The 20,244-nt window shown below is 44.5% G+C and overlaps 1 protein-coding gene across 2 annotated transcripts in view; it reads left to right on the forward strand.

Annotated features, from left to right (window-relative positions):
* The window catches only part of LOC114589252 (connector enhancer of kinase suppressor of ras 2-like), a 219,538-nt gene extending 205,117 nt beyond the window's left edge, over positions 1 to 14,421 (forward strand). The window contains exons 20-24 of one of the 2 annotated variants that reach the window (XM_028715480.2): positions 2,169 to 2,239; positions 4,508 to 4,611; positions 9,000 to 9,507; positions 10,109 to 10,308; positions 12,976 to 14,421. In XM_028715480.2, the coding sequence (XP_028571313.2) occupies positions 2,169 to 2,239; positions 4,508 to 4,611; positions 9,000 to 9,507; positions 10,109 to 10,308; positions 12,976 to 13,191 (1,099 nt within the window). In that variant the 3' untranslated portion in view covers positions 13,192 to 14,421. The remainder of the gene's footprint in view (positions 1 to 2,168; positions 2,240 to 4,507; positions 4,612 to 8,999; positions 9,508 to 10,108; positions 10,309 to 12,975) is intronic. The other variant, XM_028715481.2, reaches the window with a different exon arrangement.
* Positions 14,422 to 20,244: the final 5,823 nt, after the last annotated feature.

Consider the following 20,244-nt stretch of genomic DNA (forward strand, 5'->3'; position numbering starts at 1 on the left):
CTAATTCTCATCTCACCAGCATCACAACTCCAGGCATCTGAAACTATCCCTGCCCCATTCCAGAAAGAGAGACAGAATTTCGTTTGCAGCTTATTACAATTCTCTTCTGTTTCAATTTGCCCCCAAGGGATAAATGTGACACAGTACAGTTGCCTTGTTTCTTCAGGCTTTTATTTTAAAGGAAAGGAACCTAGGAAGAAGCACAGATGAGTCAGGCCACTAACTCAGCATCTAGTTGAGCATTGGGGAAAGGTCGTAACTTAGACAGTGCCAGGTTCAATTCCCAGTATCTCTAGGTAAAACTGGTAGCGTCCCTGGCATACAGAGAGGGAAGAAAGTGGATGAGTATTGAAACTGTAGTATCTGATTGAGATTCAGGCACTGAAGAGCTTCAAGTTTATAAGGTTGTTGGGGCGGGGGGGGGGGGTTGATCGCTTGTTTCGATATATGAAAAAATAATGAAGAGTAACACTCTACGCCGTCACTGTCAATGAGCATTTCTTTGAGCTTAAAAGACAAGTGCAAACCACAGGAGGATCAAAATCCTCTTCTGTTACGCTTCTGGCATGCAAGCTTCACTCTACCCTTTAAATAATCAATGGCTTAAGGGAATCTTTCTTTGTTGGTTGGTTGGTTGGTTGGTTGGTTGGTTGGTTGGTTTTCTTTGCAGTCCTCCAAGTTGTTGGGGTGGGGAAGTGTATTTCATAACTCAGGCCTACCCCACATCATAGGACCCCCCTTTATTTTAAGTCTGACCGATGGCATTGCTTTCAGTGAGCAAAAATTTAAAAAGCAAAAAGCAAACAAACCAAAGTTTAAAACCAAACAATAGAACAACTGTGAATCTGTATAATGTCACAGTTGCAATTAAAAGCTGGAAATGATGCCTGCCTCACAAAGTCAGCTATACCATTCCACATCCATTCCAGTACAGTGGTACCTTGGTTGTCGAACTTAATCCATTCCAGGAGTCCAATCGACTCCTGGAACCATTCGAAAACCAAGGCACAGCTTCTGATTGGCTGCAGAAGCTTCCTGCACTCAGTCGGAAGTTCAGCTTCCAAAAAATGTTCACAAAGCGGAACACTTACTTCTGGGGTTGTGGTGTTTGGGAGCCAAGCCGTTTGACAACCCAAGGTACCACTGTATTAATTTTCAAATGGAAAATGTTACTTAAACCAGTGTTTCCCAACCGGTGTTCCGCGGCACACTAGTGTGCCGCGAGGCGTTGCCTGGTGTGCCGTGGGAGGGAGGCGGGCGAGTCGGGCGGCGAGAGGCGGGGCGGCGGCGGCGAGGATCCGCGTCGAGCCGGGGGCAGCTCCGCGGTGGTGGTGCCGAGGTTTCTCTCTCCATTCTCCCCTCACACACACACACACAGGAAATAACACAGGATCAGCTGACAGGACCCGGCCAATGGGGCGGCGGCGGGGCAGCGCGCGCAAAAGGGAGGAGCGCGAGACAGCGGACGAGGAGGAGGCCGGCATGTCCGGGCAGCAGCAGCAACAACAGCAGCAGCAACTCCCGGCGACGGCTCCTCAAGCCCCGGGCAACCCTACTCCCTCACCGGCCTCGGCCGCCCTCCTGCTCCACCCGCCGCCGCCGCCTCCCCCGCCGCCGCCGGCCACCTCGGCCCCGCCGCCGCCCCCTCCTCCGCCCGCTATCGCCGCCACCACCACAACAGCCGCCGCCGCCTCAGCTGGGCCCATGCCTGCCGGGAGCGGCGGCGGCAGCAGCAGCGCCCCGGCTCCCTTCCCTCCCGGCGTGACGCTGCGCGCTGACGTCACGGGGCTGTAATGGTGGTGTGCCTCAAGATTTTTTTCATCAAACAAGTGTGCCTTTGCCCAAAAAAGGTTGGGAAACACTGACTTAAACCAACTACGGAAAAACAGTGGTGGTGACAGAGTAGTCTTTAGCACTCTGAAATGTATCATTTTCTCATCTTCTGCTTTCTTTACTCTTCTGTTAATTTTTTTTTTATTTTTTTTTTTTATGTGATAAAGGACTGTAGGCCACTGCTTATAGCCAATTGTCTTGTTTTGTATCGATCTGCCAGCCTTCCTGGGAACTGTTTCTCTTTCAGAACAGGTTTTAAATGCTTTAAATGAACAGTTGTAGCAGGGTGTGTATTTGTGTGTTTAAAATGCCCTGTCTCTTTTTTCTGTCATCAGATGGATGAACCGTTTAGGTCTTGCAGCCATTGGTTATACACCTGATGACAAGGATATCCGACCTGATGAAGGTAAGGCCATCGTTATTCTTTGACATCCATCTGGATGAACGGAGACATGTACAGAGTGGGGTAGAGAATCCATGACCCTTAACATGCTTGCTTACAAGTGAGCTTAGGGATGTTTTAGTAATTCATTATTTGTGAATGCCTATATAAAACACCATATATATATATATATATATATATATATATATATATATATATGCAGGTTTTGGTGTCCTCGGGTGTCTTCCCGTGTAAAAGTTGGGGTGTCTAGGCGACGTTTCGACGAGGTCTCACTCGTCATCTTCAGGCTGGTGCTTTCGGCTTCTTGTTACTGGAACAGAGCAGGATCTCAGTGTTTGAGTTCCTATAAATACTGTTGAAGGTGTGGTGTATAGCCTCCAATGTTCTGGGCAGAGAGGAGGTTCCCAGGCTAGTGTGCCTTTTCTTCTTTTGTTCCTTAATTACTTGAGGGATATCTTGAGTGATTTCTTGAGCGATATCCTGAATCCCACTTAGGTGGGTCATTAGGTGTGGATTAGTTGCTCAAGCCTTTGTGTCTTGAACTCTTGAACTTTGTGAAGAGTTTTTCTGAGAAGATGGCTGTACTGCATTTGGTTGTGCTCTGGCTTGGCTTCGTGTATAGGGGCGAGCTGTGGTTTTGTGGCCTGTGCCAGCCAGATCTGTGTAGGGGTTGCGGGGGGGTGCAGCATCCGGAGGTGCCACCATGGTTTGGCTACTGGATGGTGTCTGTAATTTATCTGTGATAAGACACCATCCAGTAGCCAAACCATGGTGGCACCTCCGGATGCTGCACCCCCCCGCAACCCCTACACAGATCTGGCTGGCACAGGCCACAAAACCACAGCTCGCCCCTATACACGAAGCCAAGCCAGAGCACAACCAAATGCAGTACAGCCATCTTCTCAGAAAAACTCTTCACAAAGTTCAAGAGTTCAAGACACAAAGGCTTGAGCAACTAATCCACACCTAATGACCCACCTAAGTGGGATTCAGGATATCGCTCAAGAAATCACTCAAGATATCCCTCAAGTAATTAAGGAACAAAAGAAGAAAAGGCACACTAGCCTGGGAACCTCCTCTCTGCCCAGAACATTGGAGGCTATACACCACACCTTCAACAGTATTTATAGGAACTCAAACACTGAGATCCTGCTCTGTTCCAGTAACAAGAAGCCGAAAGCACCAGCCTGAAGATGACGAGTGAGACCTCGTCGAAACGTCGCCTAGACACCCCAACTTTTACACAGGAAGACACCCGAGGACACCAAAACCTGCATTCCTGTACCCGTGAAAATCTACGAAAGCATATATATATATATATATATATATGCGCAGATCAGAGCTTACGTATCCATTGAATTTCCCACCTCTCCAAACATTGTGAGGAAGTTCACAAGATGTACTGAAAACAGGCATTTAAGCCAGGTTTTTTGGAGATAGTGGGTTATACCCAATGCTAGTCCTACTCAGAGTAGATCTCTCAGAGTTAATAGATATCACTAGCTTAGTAGTGCACCTAAATGTGGGAACAGAATGGTTAGTATTCTTGGTAAAAACAGGTAGAAGTGATGTGAATTACAAATAAAATTACAATAGACAAATTTGAACATCCTCAAGTAAAACATAAACACATAGATAGGGGAACTGTGCTGCCCTGCTGGCTGTATCCCCTATGTCTTATGTCCGTTCTGGTAACCTCCTATCAGAAATTCAGCACAAAAGAAGAGCCTGCACATACACAAATGCATGGCCTGGAGGTGGAAAGAGAGAGGTTTCTCTGTCTCATGACACTAGAACTCATGGATATGCAATGAAGCTGAATGTTGGAATATTCATAAGAGATAAAATAAAGTACTTCCTCACGCAACACATACAGGAGGCAGTTATGGCTACCAACTTGGAGGGTTTTCAGAGAGGACTGGGCAAATTCATCGAAGATAGGGCTATCAATGGCTGCTAGCCATGATGGCTCTGCTCTGCCTCCACAGCTGGAGGCAGCAATGCTACTGTGTGCCAGTTGCTGGAAGCCACAGGAAGGGAGAGTGCTCTGGTGCTTGGATCCTGCTTGGCCACTGTGAGAGCAGGATGCTGGGCTAGATAAGCAATTGGCCTGATCCAACAAGCTGCTCTTATGTTTTTTTTTTAACTTGCACATTCGGGGACAATTACCAGGTTGCATAACTACACAGTAAGCTACAGCTTACTGTGGTGTTTTGAAAAATGTTCCCTAATGTAGGACTCATTTCAATGGCAAATGCAAACACTTTTTAGCAGATTACTGGAGTGAAAGTGACCAGGAAGATATTGATGGCTCATTAACTCTGAAGCAAGAGGCACCCATAACACTTTGCGACACCTACCACCGAACACCCTCGGTAAGTTACATGAGGCATGCACTAGGCTACTTCTGAGCCTTGGGCTGTATTTTTTTTTTTTTTAATCTGGTTTTTGGAAGAGTGTCTACTGACATTGTGTTGGATGTGGACTAAGTTAGTTGCACATAGTTTCCATTGAAATAACCGAAACTGGTGGTGCCATGACTAAATTGCCCCATTGGTTCCAATGGGACCCAACCTCAAAGAACTTTGTCGGGATTCAACCCACTGTAAGTAAAGCAGAGCAGATAAGTATTTCTACTGTAAGTAAAGAGAACATGACTATACCTAATGGACCAAGAGTAGTGCTAAATAATAATATATTGATAAAGGAAAAACAAAGCTCTGGCTTTGTTGACTTTTATGCAGAAATTCCCATATGCTCAGTCATGCTTAATGGACTTAGGAGCCCTACCTTTTAACCTGGTGAATGGTGAGCCGTCTGGGTCAGTAATGGAAAATGGAGTAGGGTAGATCTGCAGAACCGCCCTCCTAACATCTGCGTTTTTTAACAGATGGGGATGGAGCAGGGGTAGGTGGATGCAAAGTTGGAGCTGTGCTAGTGCATGCACTGGCAAGGCTGCTTTCATTGCTCCAATGCTGCCATTGAACCTGCACAGCCCCAACCTGGATACCGCCCTGCCCCATCCAGGTAAACAGTACTGATGCTATTGCCAGGAGGGTCGTTCAACCCCACACATGGTTACCCTACTGGTCTGGTCCTTTGATCACATCAGTTGGACAAAGCAATAGAATGCTGAAGGGATGAGCATGACCCCACAGTATTATCTAGTCACATCATTACAATCATTTATATACTTTGTCTTCTCTCGCTTTTCTTTCATTGTCGATCTCAAGGCAGAAGGCATGTGGTTCCCAGGGCAGGGGCGCCTCCCATCCATACCCAGATTTGCTTAGCTTCAGCAAGGCAGTGGCATCATGTGGGGTATTCCATAGAGAAAATAGGAGTGTTGGTTGGCAAGGAAAATATAGATATAAAAAGAGAATTCCCTGGATGTCAGGATCCAGGTTTTGACCAAGTACTCTTTGGTGAGAGAACCCCAGTAGAGATTTTAAATCATGAAGTATATAGCAAAGTACAGTGTGGAAATATGCCCTTGTGAGTTCCTTCCAAAGTTCCCCTCTTCCCCTAGCATAAAAAGAGCCTACGTTTGTGTTTTTTCCATACTTTGGTCAGAAAATACAGGCAGTAAAACTTGACTTAGTTACAGTGGTGAAAGTTCTTAAATGATTGGTATAGGAACACAACAATGGCTTGTAAGAGCCATGTGGTTTGAGCTGCAGCAACCAGCTCAAAACCTCTTCTCACACTGATTTTCTCTGGTAGACTGAGCTACAACAATAGACTTGATTACATTACCTTGCTTCCAAGGTGAGAAAGGGAGTAACCTAGCTCAGCCTAGCATGACAGCTTATACTATGGTATTGACCCCTTCATGCATTAGACTTAAACATGTTGGTTATGTGAGGTTGATTATCCCACAGACCCCTTCTCAGACATAATAACAATTGCATGCACAATTAATGAACTACCCAAAGACGCATCTTGACTCAAAGGTATCAGTGCTGTCAGAAGTGGCTTGGTTAGTATGTCGGCTGTCATTTCTTTGGTTTGACAGTCGGCCAATTTAACAAGTCCATCGTGCATCACCTCACACATCTATTGGTATTTCAGCCCAATGTGTTTGGTTCTCACATGAAATTTCTCACTTTGAGATAATTTCAAACAGCTTTGGCTGTCTTCCATCAGTCGGACTGGTTTCTGCCCACACAACCCAAAGTCCATAATTAGCATGGAAAAAGACTACACATTTGGTACGTTAAAAATTGGTTTACTTACAAACCCCTCAATGGTCAGGTTCATGTGCTTTTTCCATACATGAATCAGAAAACACAGGCGGTAAAACTTAGTTACGGTGGTGAAAGTTCCTAAACTATTGGTATAGGAACACAACAATGGCTTATAAGAGCCATGCTGTCTGAGCTGCAGCAACCAGATAATACATTTTATCCTCCTCCCATAGGACAGGTAAAAGGAATTCAGGGTTGGAGAACTGGTGGCCCTCCAGTGAGATGTGGGAGACCAACTCCCATCAAGCCACAGTTAGCATGGCCGATGGTGGGGGGGGGAATGGGAGCTACTGCAACCTTATGCATGAATAACTAGGAGTAAGTCCCATTTAACTCGGTGAGAATTACTTCAGAGTAAGCATCCATAATGTTATGCAGTTAATCAGTATTCCAACCATCTGGAGCTTTTTTAAAAAAGAAAATTTCCTTTGATCTTTGAATAAGCTAAAAAAAATGACGTTAGGAACTGACTGAAGTTGGTTTGGAAGTTGCAGTTCACACACACACACACACAAAAGCAAATTCTGCCAATGCTAAGAGTCCTAATTATGCAAAAAGCCCCTGGTGTAAGAACAGTTCATAAAAGAAATAATGAACAGGTAGCAACTAACATGACTCTGAATTTCTCTTTTCATGCCTGGAGAGGAAACAGTTCACTGACAGCTTAGCAGAGGGCCACATTCTCTTCTGGGCAACTTTCCAGGGGCCACATGCCAGTGGTGGGTGACAGCAGAAGCATAAGTGGGCAGAGCAGCAAATGTAATGTTTACCTCCCCACGACAGGCTGCTTTACAACCACATTCACCTCTCTCTTTCCGCCAGCCAGCCAAGCAAAAGGCATTATCAGAGCTCGAGGGCACTTTCCAGCCAAGGAAAAATACTCAAAGGGAATATGAAGCTGGGCCGCTGTGGGGTGTGGCTTGGGGATAGGGAGTATGGCATGGAGGATCCTGAGGGCCAAACAGAGATACTTGGAGGGCCACATCTGGCACCCCAGCCTGATGCACAAGGTTGCACAGCAGCCGCAGCTGCAGCCGCTTTTGCTCCCAGCCTCCAGCTAACCCCAGAGCTTCAACTCCAGATGTTTTGGTCAGTATTGGAGAGAGAGAGCAGGAGAGAGAGCTGGAGAATGGGGAATAGGCATTCAGAAGCCTTTTAGAGGGTGCTCCATAATTTACACAACCTCACTTATGCACATGGGGGCCCAGAACATAAGGGGGGCTGTATATGTCCAGAAAGTGATGGTAATGATATATTCTTTCATTTGCCAAATGTATCTTGAGATTTTTGGAGGGTGGGAAGGGTACGAATCTGCAAAATAAACTGTTTGAAGCCATAGTGATCATGTGGTTAATAAGTATGTTGGTGGATAGTCTACCGAATGCGTACAACTTGCTTTTTAGTTTCCTTTCCTTTTACCTGTGTTTTTTAAGTTCAGATAGGACTCTTTCTGTATTTTTCTTTCAGATTTTTCTTCAGCGTGAAAGATGTGGTCCTCACACAGCCTGAACCAAAGGGAGAATGACTGAGGCAACAGCATCACATGGGTGAAGCTCAGACTGACTTTTCACCCATGTGATGCTGTTCCATCAACTGGGATGCAGGTTAAGCCCCTCCCTTACTGTTTTTCCACAATTTTTTTTTCATTTTCTCTCTTTTTTCCTTTTCAGAACTTAGCTGAAAGAATTTGGATAATGTTCAGCAGTCCCTTAAAAAAAACAAACGAATTCTGCACTACAGTGTTCACATGTTGCTTGCCCCCTATTTTGTTGGAACATTTCTTCTTTTTTTAAAGAAAAGAACTGGAAATCCAGTTTTAACTTCTTCTGAGGAGGCTTTAAAATCTCCCCTGCAAAGCAACATTGAATTGCAACTACATTAAGCAGATCTCAAGAAAAACTTCTTTAAAAACCTGTGTCGAAACAAGAATAGGGAGTGGTTGAGGATGTTTTCCAACAACTACAAAGGGAAATGATTGTGATTTTCAAATCCGCACATCAGATCTGCTGGTTAGCATTAATGTTAGATGTTACTTTAAAATGTGCAGTTGCCACCACCGTTGATGCTTCTGTGGTTGCTCCTGAGTAAGCAGTAGGATGTCACAAGATTTCCACCCATGTGGGATGCTCAGATGACACATTCAGTGGACTTTGAAGAGGGCTAAATATTCCCTGTGTTATTGCCAACCACATTGCCACAGTAACTCATGTGGGTAGGAGAAGGCTTTAGATCAGGGATAGGAAGCCTGTGGCCTCCAGGTTACAACTCATCCATCATCCCTGATCATTTCCATGTTGGTTTGGGGCTGATAGGAGTTGGAGTCCAACAATATTTGGAGGGCCACAGGTTTAGATTTCTTACCAAGACAGAAGCAACTCTTGAGGGCATCAACTATCACACTGGTAACAGAATAACTAAAGAGAGGAGTGTAGGTTTTATTGTACAGCACACACCGGGTTTTTCCTTTATGTTCCCAACACTGTGTCATATAACGGACTGTTTCTAATTATTTCCAGATGAATTCTTCAAGCCCATTCCCTGAGCCTAAACAAGGACGACACTTCTCCAGTGAATCAACCTATTCTCATTCTTCTGCGGAAGATTCCAGGCAGGATGCAGCAGCGAGCACACACTCATCAGGTTGCAGACCTCCCTACAGAGAAAGGCGTTCCTGGCAGGATCTCATTGAGACCCCGTTGACCAGTTCAGGGCTCCATTTTCTGCAGACTGTCCCTCCTGACCCAGAGTACACGAGCGGACAACCCGGGTCGTCACCAGAGAGGCGGCGACAAGCAACGCTACCAGTCCAAAGACGACACAACCATGAACAGGATGGCCCTTTCCCATTGGTGGAGTGCCACAGAGGCCACAGTTCTCATGCCAGACCCCAGAAGCAACGTAGTCAAAGCCTCCCACGAAACAGAGATGTCCGAGCGAAAAGTCGCGTAAAACCCAGTGGGATAACAGAAGAGAGATCTGAAGAAAAGCTGCCTGTTAGAAGGCAAAGTAGCTTGTGTGAAGAAGGTAAGAAGGGCTCCTGGATTGGTGGTTGAGGGTACCCGGGTGAAATTGTGGAGATCTACTGCCTGCCAGAGCAGACAGAGCTTAGGTAGATGGGCACCAATAGTATGCAGGAGGTTAGAGTGCTTTAACAGTCAAGCCTTCTTCCCAGGGAACTCTTTGAAGTATAGCTCTGTAAGGGGAATAGGGGTCCCAGGATTCTGTAGGGGAAGCCATGACTCTTTCATGATGCGTCTGTTAATGTACAGTTAGATGGGTGCCTAATTTTGTTCCCAAACCCTCCTCCCCCAATTCCACTGAGTTCTACAAGGGGCAGCATTGAGACTAAGGCATTGATTGCCAGCCCCACCTCCTGAACTGGTTGTTAGGAAGGCAGGCAGGTAAGAGCTAGCTGAGGGTGGGCCAAGGTTACTGGGGCAGGGTTCCACCTGCCCTCCACCTGCAGCCTCCGGTGCAGACTACTGTGGTTTACAGGCAGACCTAAAGCTGAATAACTGCTTCAGAAAAACAATAACTGTCCTGTTTTGGTATAAATTATTCTTGTTTTCTGTCACCGTATATTGTTATTACACGCACAAATAAAGGAAGCTGGATTTTCTTTCAGAAAACGCAGAAGAGCGACCACAGAGTGCAGATGGTCTGCATGAGTTGTACAAAGCTCTGGAGCAAGCTAGTCTGTCAGCATTTGGAGAGCAACGCCCTTCCACCAAGCAGGAATACCGGAGGTCCTTCGTAAAGAGAAGCAACGACCCTGCTATCAACGAAAAGCTTCATCACATCCGAGCTCTCAAGAGTACTTTAAAAGTAAGCATTTGTCCTTGATATGCTGCAGCTGCATACACACATAAGACTAAGCTAAGCCATGGCTTAATGTGAACATACAGGCTCCCAGGGAGGAGAAGACAGTCATTTTGCTCCTCCCCAGTCATTCTGAAATTGCACAGCATGGCAGCTAACCCAAGCTTTGCCTTACTGTGTTGTCTGAACCTGGAGTCATGTTTAAGATCTCTCCTGCACCTTCTTTTTGGCTACAGTTCAGGGTTAAGGAGGAGAGAGCTTAACCAAGAGCCAGGGTTCAGAAAATACATTAAGTCAAACTTTGGCTTAGTTGCCACACTGAGAATACAGGACTGGGGGAAGGAGCAAAGGGTGACAGTGAGCTCCCTCTCTGAGAGCCAGAACATTTCCAAGGTACCAGTAAGCCATAGTCCAGCTTACCAAGTTGTACAAACCAGGCCTCTGTATGTTATTGCGTCAACATGAAAGACCAGTGTAATGCTGTAAAACTTGTTGTGAATGAACAAGACAAACATTTCAGAATATTTACTGGACAGATGATCCTTTTGCACATTGCTGATTTCTTGAATCCCATCCCTCATCCAAGGACTTCAAAGTAATATATGTAAGGTTCCACCCCATCCCCATGCTATTTTCACCATGATTCTGCCAAGTGAGTTGAGTGGAGAGGGAAGGGATTGGAGCAAGATCACAGAGAAAACTCCACTGGCTGAGTGTTGGTTTGAGTGGGGACTCTGAAGTTCAACTCCCTGCATCAGATTGACTCTGCTCTCTGCTGTGTACAGAGATATGCATGACTGTTGAAACCATTTCGAACTTCCCTAGCTGTTCAGAGTCTCAAAAGCATAATGAAGTAACCACAAAACTGGTTGACTATATAAATCATGTAATACCTCATGCCTGTTAACAGAAAGCCTTCCTTTTAAAAGGATTCTTTCTTTTCACCTGGGTGTTATTATTTATTTCTTAAGTAAAACGTTTTTGTTGTGCCATTTTGTTTCAAGTGACAACCATCCTGAAAACATAACATGCCACTAAAACACCATAAACAAAACAGTTGTAACCAGGAGCGATAACCAATGAATAATATCATCGGTAGTTTAAAAATAAAAACAAATTCCAAGAACCAGGGTATCAAATTCCCAAAGAGCATTCTCTGACACTGGGACAGCCAGTGTTGTTCTCTCCAGATGTTGTTGGATTCTAATTCCGATCAACCCCAGCCAGCATGGCTAGTGGCCAGAGATGCCAATGGGAGTTTTGGTGCATAAGCATCTGGAGGGCACCATGTTGGTTTGCCCTGCTCTAATTATAGTGAAAGTGAAATAGGAGGAAGTAAGCATGGGGGCGGGCACCATGGCTAAATGGGTGGAGCACATGCATTGCATGACGAAGACCCCAGGTTGAATTCTAAGCATTTCCAGTTAAATAATGAAGTAGCAGGTGATAGGAAAGACCACTGTCTCCTGCAGACTGTTGAGAGCCTCTGCTCAGTCAAAATGGACAGTACAGTAGACAATAGCCTAACCTGGTATTAGGTAACTCCTGAGTTGATGGGGCAGGGTGCCACCACTGAGAAGGCTCTATATTAGGTGCAGGGAATCTTTGGCTCTTAAAAATGTTGCTGAACAACTTGCTTCAGTCCCAGCAAGCATATCCAATGGTCTGGGATGATGGAAGTTGTAGTTTAGCAACATGTGGCGGGCTAACAGTTCCCCACGCCTTCTCTTTACCCCTATGCCCATCTGTTGCATCTCATATGAGATAGGTGTTTATTTGCATCAGCCAGTAGAGATTGCAGTTTGTGCACAAAGTACATATGAACATGTCACCTTCATTTTAATGGCAGCCACAATTAACATATGTGGTGTTTTCCTGTCACCCACTTACGTTGGTCTGTAAACATAATCAGGTCATATCAGAAGAGCCTTTTTCAGATATCGAAGTCCCAAAGAGTAATTGTCACTTTGAACTGGGCCCAGAAACAAATTGGCAGCCAATAAAATTGGTACATATGTTCACAATTCAGGCTACTACCAGCAGTCCTTTGCATTTTTCACCAGCTGATGTTTCCAGATGCTTTTTTAAGCCAGAGTACATTGCAGTAGTCTCATCTGCAACCAAAGTCCATTCAACTATGTCAAGCACTACCGTGTGTAAATAGGGATTAGGAAGAAATGGGGTTCAGTTTGCAACTCTACATAATTTGCACTTTCCAAAACAATACTGTACGTGAAACGTTTCCATCCTTCAAAATTCACACTTCTCTGAATCTTGCAGTGCAGTTCTCAAGCTAAGAAATGTGCACACAAATGCATATACCAGGGTAAAGTGTGCATATAAAAGCATAGAATACTGAAAGTAAGATACAAAAAATGACTTGTTAGGGAAAACCGTTTTGTAAAAATGTGCATATTTAGCAAAATTGCATAAGAAATTTATGCAACTAAAACTATAATGCTGATGAATTTCCAAGAGGACCTGGGGGGGGGGGCCCAAGGTGAGGAGTGAAATATTCATTTTGATGAAGAAATGTGGAAAACTGAATGTAAGATTGGAAAATTAGAAATTAAGAGAAGCCGAAATCAACAAATTCACCCAACCCTAGCTGAAACTGTGACAAGCGTATAACTCCACACTTAAACAGAATGTTGTCTTTCCAACCTCTGGCAGGCAAAGGAAGGAGATCTTGCAGTGATCAATAACCTGCTCCATGAGCCCAACTTGACATCCAAGAAATTCAAAGAATGGAAAATGAAGAACTATGAATTTTTCCTGGACATTTGTGAGTACGGCGCTGTTCTGAAAACCCAAAACGGAGCCTCTGAACTTGCAGCTTCAGCCCCTCTGCTGACACACACTCATTCCTTCATTGAAACACACGTCTGACAGGATGTAGCACTGGGAACACTTGGGGGCGGAGTGAGCTAGTGGGGGGACCATGAAAAATCCATTGTGACAAAACACTGTAACCTGTGTAAATAATGTACTCAGCTGTATTGTAAATAGATTGGATAAGAAAACTCGTGCCACAGGATGCCTATTGCATTGCATGTTAAGACAGTCTTATTTTTATTTTATTTTACTTTATTTTATTGGATTTTTGTTTTGTTTCTGTTTGTTTGTTTGCTGATTGGGTTCTGCATTAGAAAGAAGTGAAGTATTCACTGGCATAATTGAAACCCCAGTTATATTAATGAGTACTGTACTAAAGTTGAGTATGGGTTAAAGGAGCTCTCTTACCATTTTATATATGTAGATGTACTGCATGTAGCTATATCTACATATATAAAATGTAGCATGAAATATTATTTTTTAAAAATACTCTGAAATGCCCATCCTCAGATATTTCTTTTATTTATTTATTTATTTCTCTGTCTTTTTTCCAAATTGAAATTTTAAACCCTAAGAGCATACAAAAAAAAATAAAAAATTAAGAAAAGTAAAGAAAAGCATTGGCCACTCCTAGGGAATGAACATTTAAATGTTCAGCATTTCCAGTCAATCGTTGCTACTGTCTTTTGTGAGCATAACAAAGGTTTCAAGTAGCATGGAAATGGTAAGCTTAAACCCTTTTGGTGTGCCTTAAAATGTATAGCGTCTATATCCAGGAAAATGTTACGTTCCCTTTTGCCTCTTGAGGCGTAAACTGTACATGCCGTTGAAACGCTGTGCTATTTTTATAATAACGTGCCTGTTTTTCAGAGGAAGAACGGGCATAGGCAACGCACATGTGTATGGGGGGGGAGTGCGTGCTCGTGCACATGGTACGGAAAGGGGCCACACAAAGTGGCCCGTTCAGCTCTGCTGCTACCTAAAGCAGCTTCCGGTCGCTTTTGCACCATCATGGGGTAGTCCACAAGAAACGTGCCCTCAATCTGAGAAGACGGTAGCTATTCCAGTTGTCGGCGTTTATCCACTGTGAATTTAGTGCCACAGACCTGTGAACCACAAGATTCCGATACTGTCTATTGCTGCCTCAAAACAAAGGATGAAGGGGGGGGGATGTCTGAACTGAAAACCGTTGTTTTCTATATGTACAGTGTCTGACGGAGTTAAGCGAATCATTCGTATTTATGACTTAAGTAATGTTTACTGGAATAAAAGAAACAAAGAGACCACTGGAAGAACTCAGGACTTATAGTGATTCACTATAGAGAGAGAGGGAGAAATTGGGGCCTCCTAGATGAACCTTGTTAGCATTCTCCCAAAGGCCTACAGAAGCCTTTTTCCGGTACTGGCATAAACTGCTAGCAGTGAGCAGAGATGGTCCAAGACATTTGGTACCTGACGTAGAATATCTAAATGGTGATACAGATATAATAATAAACTAAATAACTGACCAGTAACAGCACAAGCCTATATCTATCTACTCAGAAGTAAGATCCATTGATGTAAATGGACCTTACTCCCAGGTACGTGCATATAGGATTGCAGGCTTTGTGCCCTTAATTGGCATCCCCAGATTTGCTTCCTCAGATGGGCCATGTTGCCCTTGTCTTGGACAGATCTGGTAGTAAGCGCTGCAAGACAGTATAGAACCATAAGTAAAGGTGAGCCTCGCAGCCAGGAAAAAATACCATTTGCTTTAGTTCAAAAGTTTAGAAACCATTGCAGTATACTTGTTTACATGATGACTGTTAAAAGCACTTCACCACACTCTCCACACTGTTGTAGAGTCTCCATTCATTCGGAAGGAAGCTTTGAATGGAAACCCCATACAGCCTGCAGAAAAGAGTTGGGAATGTGTAATAACAGGGCTTGGTGGGATGCCATACCCATGTTGCTTACCTGTTGCCTTTGGCAGAGCAGGTAAACTCAAAGCATGGTGTGGCACTAGCAATGCATCTCGCCATCCTAATGTCCAGATGGTGTGTATGTGCACAGATATGACCAATAATGTGTAACCCCTCCCCTTAAACATTACATTCTAAAGAGTACCTCTGCTGGGCATACTCACTTAATACTCTTCATGCATATATCCCATATAGACCTGGGGTGAAGAACCCGTTGCCCTCTAAATGTTGTCAGGCTGCAACTCCCATCATCCTTGGCCATTGGTCATGCTGGCTCGGGTTGATGGGAGTTGGAGCCCAACAATATATTGAGAGCTGTGGGTTCTCCATTCTTTATTGCACCAAATGTGTGGAGACCAAGGGTAGGGGTACGGAATGCAGGCACAATCCCTATTATGCACCGACTAAGGCCAGTTTACTGAATTCCAGACAGAGCATTTGATCGGCAGCATTGCATTGGATGACTTAAGCCTAAGGAAAAGAATGGGATTCCTATTTTTAAAAATGAAGTTCACTGTTGACAATAATACATGTAATTTATGATGAATTATCTGTGAAAAATAGGTGTTTTTCAGGTGTCGTTGAACTACAGATCCCATCATCCCTGACCACTGGCCATACTGGCTGGGACTGATGGGGATCCAGCGTCCAGCAATATCTGGAGGCGACAGTTTCAATGGCTATCCTTAATGCAAACATTCTTTCCAGCAAGGAATGGCTGCTTTTAAACAGATACACAAGACATATTGATATTCTTTCAAAACCCTTCTTTGGAAACCTAACCCTTTAATACTAAACACATTTACTTAGCACTGCCAGTTCACACATGCACATAGAAGCAGTAGATTTCTTGACACATGCAGCTGAATGTGTGAAATAGACTCCCTTGGAGAGCATAGTGCCAGAAGAGGTGGGAGGTTATGTGAATAAAGTTTGATCAGGATGGGTTGACAGAAGAATCAGCATCATGTCTGAGGATGGCCTCAGCATTGTGCTTCTTGGTGGGGCCTGCCTGTGTTTGTGCCTCAGCATATATGTTGACAGGCTTACCTGAGCAGTAACGGTGATGGTGGTCGAATGAGTTGTGGTGCCTTGGAGGAATCCAATAGTGTAGAAGCCACCCTTAGAGTTTCCCACAATACCCCATTGCAGCACATTATCAGAGAGTGTTCGAAAGCACTGCAGGAAATTTAAACAGTGACTCAAAGCCATTTAGTAGGCTGTCTTGTTAGAGCACCAGGAAAAGGGAGCCTAGGCCTAGTGTTGTCAGTGGGCACTGCTGAGTCTCTAGCAGCTGCCTGAGGATGCCAGTGACTGATGCTACAAATGAAGCAGAATGAGGAGATGACTAGCAGACCATAGCAAACTCCACTTGCTATGCAGTTTGTATTTGCAGGAAGGTTTTGGTTGAAGGGGGTTAAATATGCTGGTTGGTCCTCCACATGTAGCCTGAAGTAGCATAGTCCAGTCTCCTTCCTCAGAATGACACCATCTTCTGTGAGATATACATATGCATAGACCAACCCCTGGTACAATGGCACACGGCTGAGGTCTCCACTCTCTTTTTCTTTGCTTTCTTTTAGCTGTATTTTGTCTTCATTTACTCTGTAGCGTGCTCCATTAATGTGAATGACAGGAGGGTGTTTTAAAAATATGCTTTAAAAGGGGTGAACCATAGAGCTGGAAGAGATCCCACGGGTCATCTAAGTCCAACCTCCTACAATGCAGGAATCTCAACACACGGTCCCCCATCAAATCTGAAACCGTAACAGACCCTGCTTAGCTTTGCAAATGGGCTAGCAGTTTTATTGCTGCACCACTAGGAAGCTACTCCTTGTCCTACAATACGCTATTGCCAATTCAAAATTGATTTAACCAGATGTAGCTTGTGAACCTGAAAGCTGTGCCCTGTATGGGGCCTTTTAGTGCTCAAGTGTGAGCACTACCTCCCTATGCACTAGAAAGAAAATGCACCTGCTTATTACTCCAAGCTTGCTGGGGCCAAACTTGCTAGCATTTTGGCATTTAGCAGATATGGATTTTTTAAAAGTGTAAATAGCTGCCACTTGAAGGGGAATTTTATCCTTTTCACTCCCTGCCATAATCCTGACACACACACCCCAGTGTTGCTATTTGCACATGGAGGAAGGTTGGCATTAAGGGGATCTTTCATTCTAATGCAAACAGCAGGTGGGGGGCGGATTTTCATCAGGTTTCAAGTGGGTTGGTGGCTAACATTGTTGCCTGCCATGGTACCAATCTTAATTGCTTGATCTATTCCACAAACACCTATTGGCAAGTCTAGCAATCAGAAATTTAATCATGCTTCCCTGTATGTCAAGAATAGGAACAGTGATTTACTAGGCCCCGGCCCCTGAAATCAGGGACAAGTTGGAAGTAAGTAATGTCCTCAGATGTGAAAAGCCACTTTGAGAACTAAACTAGTATAATAGGAAGGAAGGAAGGAACAGAAGGTTATAGAATCATAACTGAACTCAGCTAGAAGGCTGCCCAATCAAGTGAGGTCATGAGATAACAGAAATCCCAAGCCAACATGTTGGGGGGTTTTTAGTTGTTGTTTTTTGTTTTGTTTTTTTGATGAGGTGGAGATACCCCTTTGCCCAGCTCCGCTTGGTTCTGGTGGCATCCACCAGTGTGTGAGCCTCAAGGAACATCCCAGTGTGCCTGCCTAAATGCTGTTGATAGAGCAGACTTACTGCTTGTGGTAGCCATTGGAAATAGGGCACTTCTGGACTAGTGCAATGTTCACTAGATCCCAAACCATTCCCACGGCTGTCACATGATGGCAACAGCTCTGATTGAGGCCTCTTTGCTGCGCTAGCCTGGAAGCTAGTGTAACAAAGGGTCAGTTTTACTCTCCTCCCCTTCTACTTTGGCTGCTGCAAATGGTGAAACTATGGCTGCAGCAGTAGCTCTGCCACTCCACCAAACCCTGCCACTGCTAGCTATAAGCTGCATATTGCATCCTAAAAGTGAAATTCTGTTTTTCATGGACAGAAAATAGATTGGCATCTACTGGTAAATCTCTGGGAGATTTGTAGTAGATCTGCAAGGGTTTACCAATTACTCAACAATGGCAACAGAAAAAGGCTTGCACGCACCTATGCACAATCTGCATATTAGTTAGAATCAGTTACAGATAGGTAGCCGTGTTGGTCTGCCATAGTCAAAACAAAAAAATTCCTTCCAGTAGCACCTTAAAGACCAACTAAGTTAGTTCTTGGTATGAGCTTTCGTGTGCATGCACACTTCTTCAGATACACTGATACTCCCAGTGTATCTGAAGAAGTGTGCATGCACACGAAAGCTCATACCAAGAACTAACTTAGTTGGTCTTTAAGGTGCTACTGGAAGGAATTTTTTTGTATTAGTTAGAATATCTGCTTTGTAGTAACTCAGATGTAACTTGTGTAAGTGTGTGCAGGTTATCGAAATGTGTGGTTCATGCACTGCACCTGAGCATGTGACTCCAGCTGGTGCACCTTAAGGTTCTATTAAAAGCACTAAGAAGGTCATGTAAACCTGAGGTCTACCTACACCTTCTGTACAGTACACAGTTGCTTCGCATCTTGAGCCTATGGGGAATTCCTCAATGAGAAGATCAATCATAGAGGGTTTCCTTCAAAGGCAGCTTGTCCATTGTTAATGTCCCTTTTCAGAGTTCCCTAGGAAGTGGGCTTGGTTGTTAAACCACACTGAGAATTGTAGCTCTGTGAGGACCAATGACTCCCAGCACCCTTAACAAACTACAGCTCCCAGAAAGAAGCCCTGGTGGTTTAAAGTGGTATAATGGGGCTTTAAATATGTGGTGTGAATGCCCCCTTAAGCTGCAGCACCTTTCCTAAACCTTGCTGTCTCTCTCATTTCCTCACCAACACTTTGCAACTGCTCTGCCCCTGACTTAGCAGGGTTCCAGCTCAACCAGTGATAGCTGGAATCCCAGTTTTCCTGCTCTGCCCATTTGTGGCATTGAAGCAGTAGTCCAAGCTTGTCACTCTCTAGGGCAGAGGTGAGAAATCTTGCTCTGCCCAAGGGCCACATTCCTTCTGGACACCTTTCCAGGGGCCACATGTCCGTGATGGGTGGAGCCAGGTGAAAAAGTAGGGAAAGAAACATATATGCATTTTACCTTCGTATACTAATTTCTACACACATTTCTTCATATGTTCTATCCAGGCAAGGTAGAGGCATTATCAGAGGTCTAGGACATTGCAGCCAGGCCAAAACACTCATGTTGTGACCCCTGAGCCTGAGATTCACCACTTCTGTTCTAGGGTTTCAGCATCCTATTCCCATAAAAAAGACCTTGAAAAAAACACAAGATAGATTGTCTGAAACATCGAACACACAGTGGCACTCTCTCTTTGGGAATAGTCTTCGGCATGCCCAGACAGAGACACCCCCTTGCCATTGGGGAAGGAAGAAATGTTACCCCAAATGAGCTTATCAGCACACAAATGTCTAAATCCATCCCTAATTGTCTTTATCCAGGCTTGCTGCCAGTACTATTTTTAACCAAAGAATATACCTCACTTTCTTGGCAGTGGCTCTGCTTTCCTGGGGCTCCATGAAGTGGAGCAAGGCTTTTTGTAGGTCGACAGCAGACATCTCTTTATTTTCTCCAGGGGGTCTGAGCTCAGCGAACTCATCATTAGAGAGCTTGGTTTGTTGCTTTGATGGCAATATTTGCATTTGCCTCCTTGTGCTGCAGGTATCTGTGTGGGGTGGGGGTGGGGGGGTGTTTAAAGACTGGGAATTGTGCAAGTCCCAGATAACAAAGGGGCCACAGTAGGAACATAGGAAGCTGCCTTATATTTGAGTCAGGTCCATTGGTCCATCCAGCTCAGTATTGTCCACACTGACTGGCAGCAGCTCTCCAAGGTCTCATCTTTCCCAATGCCAGAAATTGAACCTGGGACCTTCTGCATGCAAAGCAGATGCCATACCACTGAAACCATAGCATTCCTCCCTTTGAATGTGTAGGGCTTTACAAAGACCACTGGTTGTTTTCACCAGCTAAAGCTGTTCCAGAGCTAGTAAGTGCAATGTCAAATCTCATACATTTCCCTTTAAATCTCTTGTATTCATTTCCCCCTCCCCATCACTAGTTGCATGCATATCTTCA

Source organism: Podarcis muralis, chromosome Z, assembly GCF_964188315.1.
Source record: "Podarcis muralis chromosome Z, rPodMur119.hap1.1, whole genome shotgun sequence".
NCBI lineage: Eukaryota > Metazoa > Chordata > Lepidosauria > Squamata > Lacertidae > Podarcis > Podarcis muralis.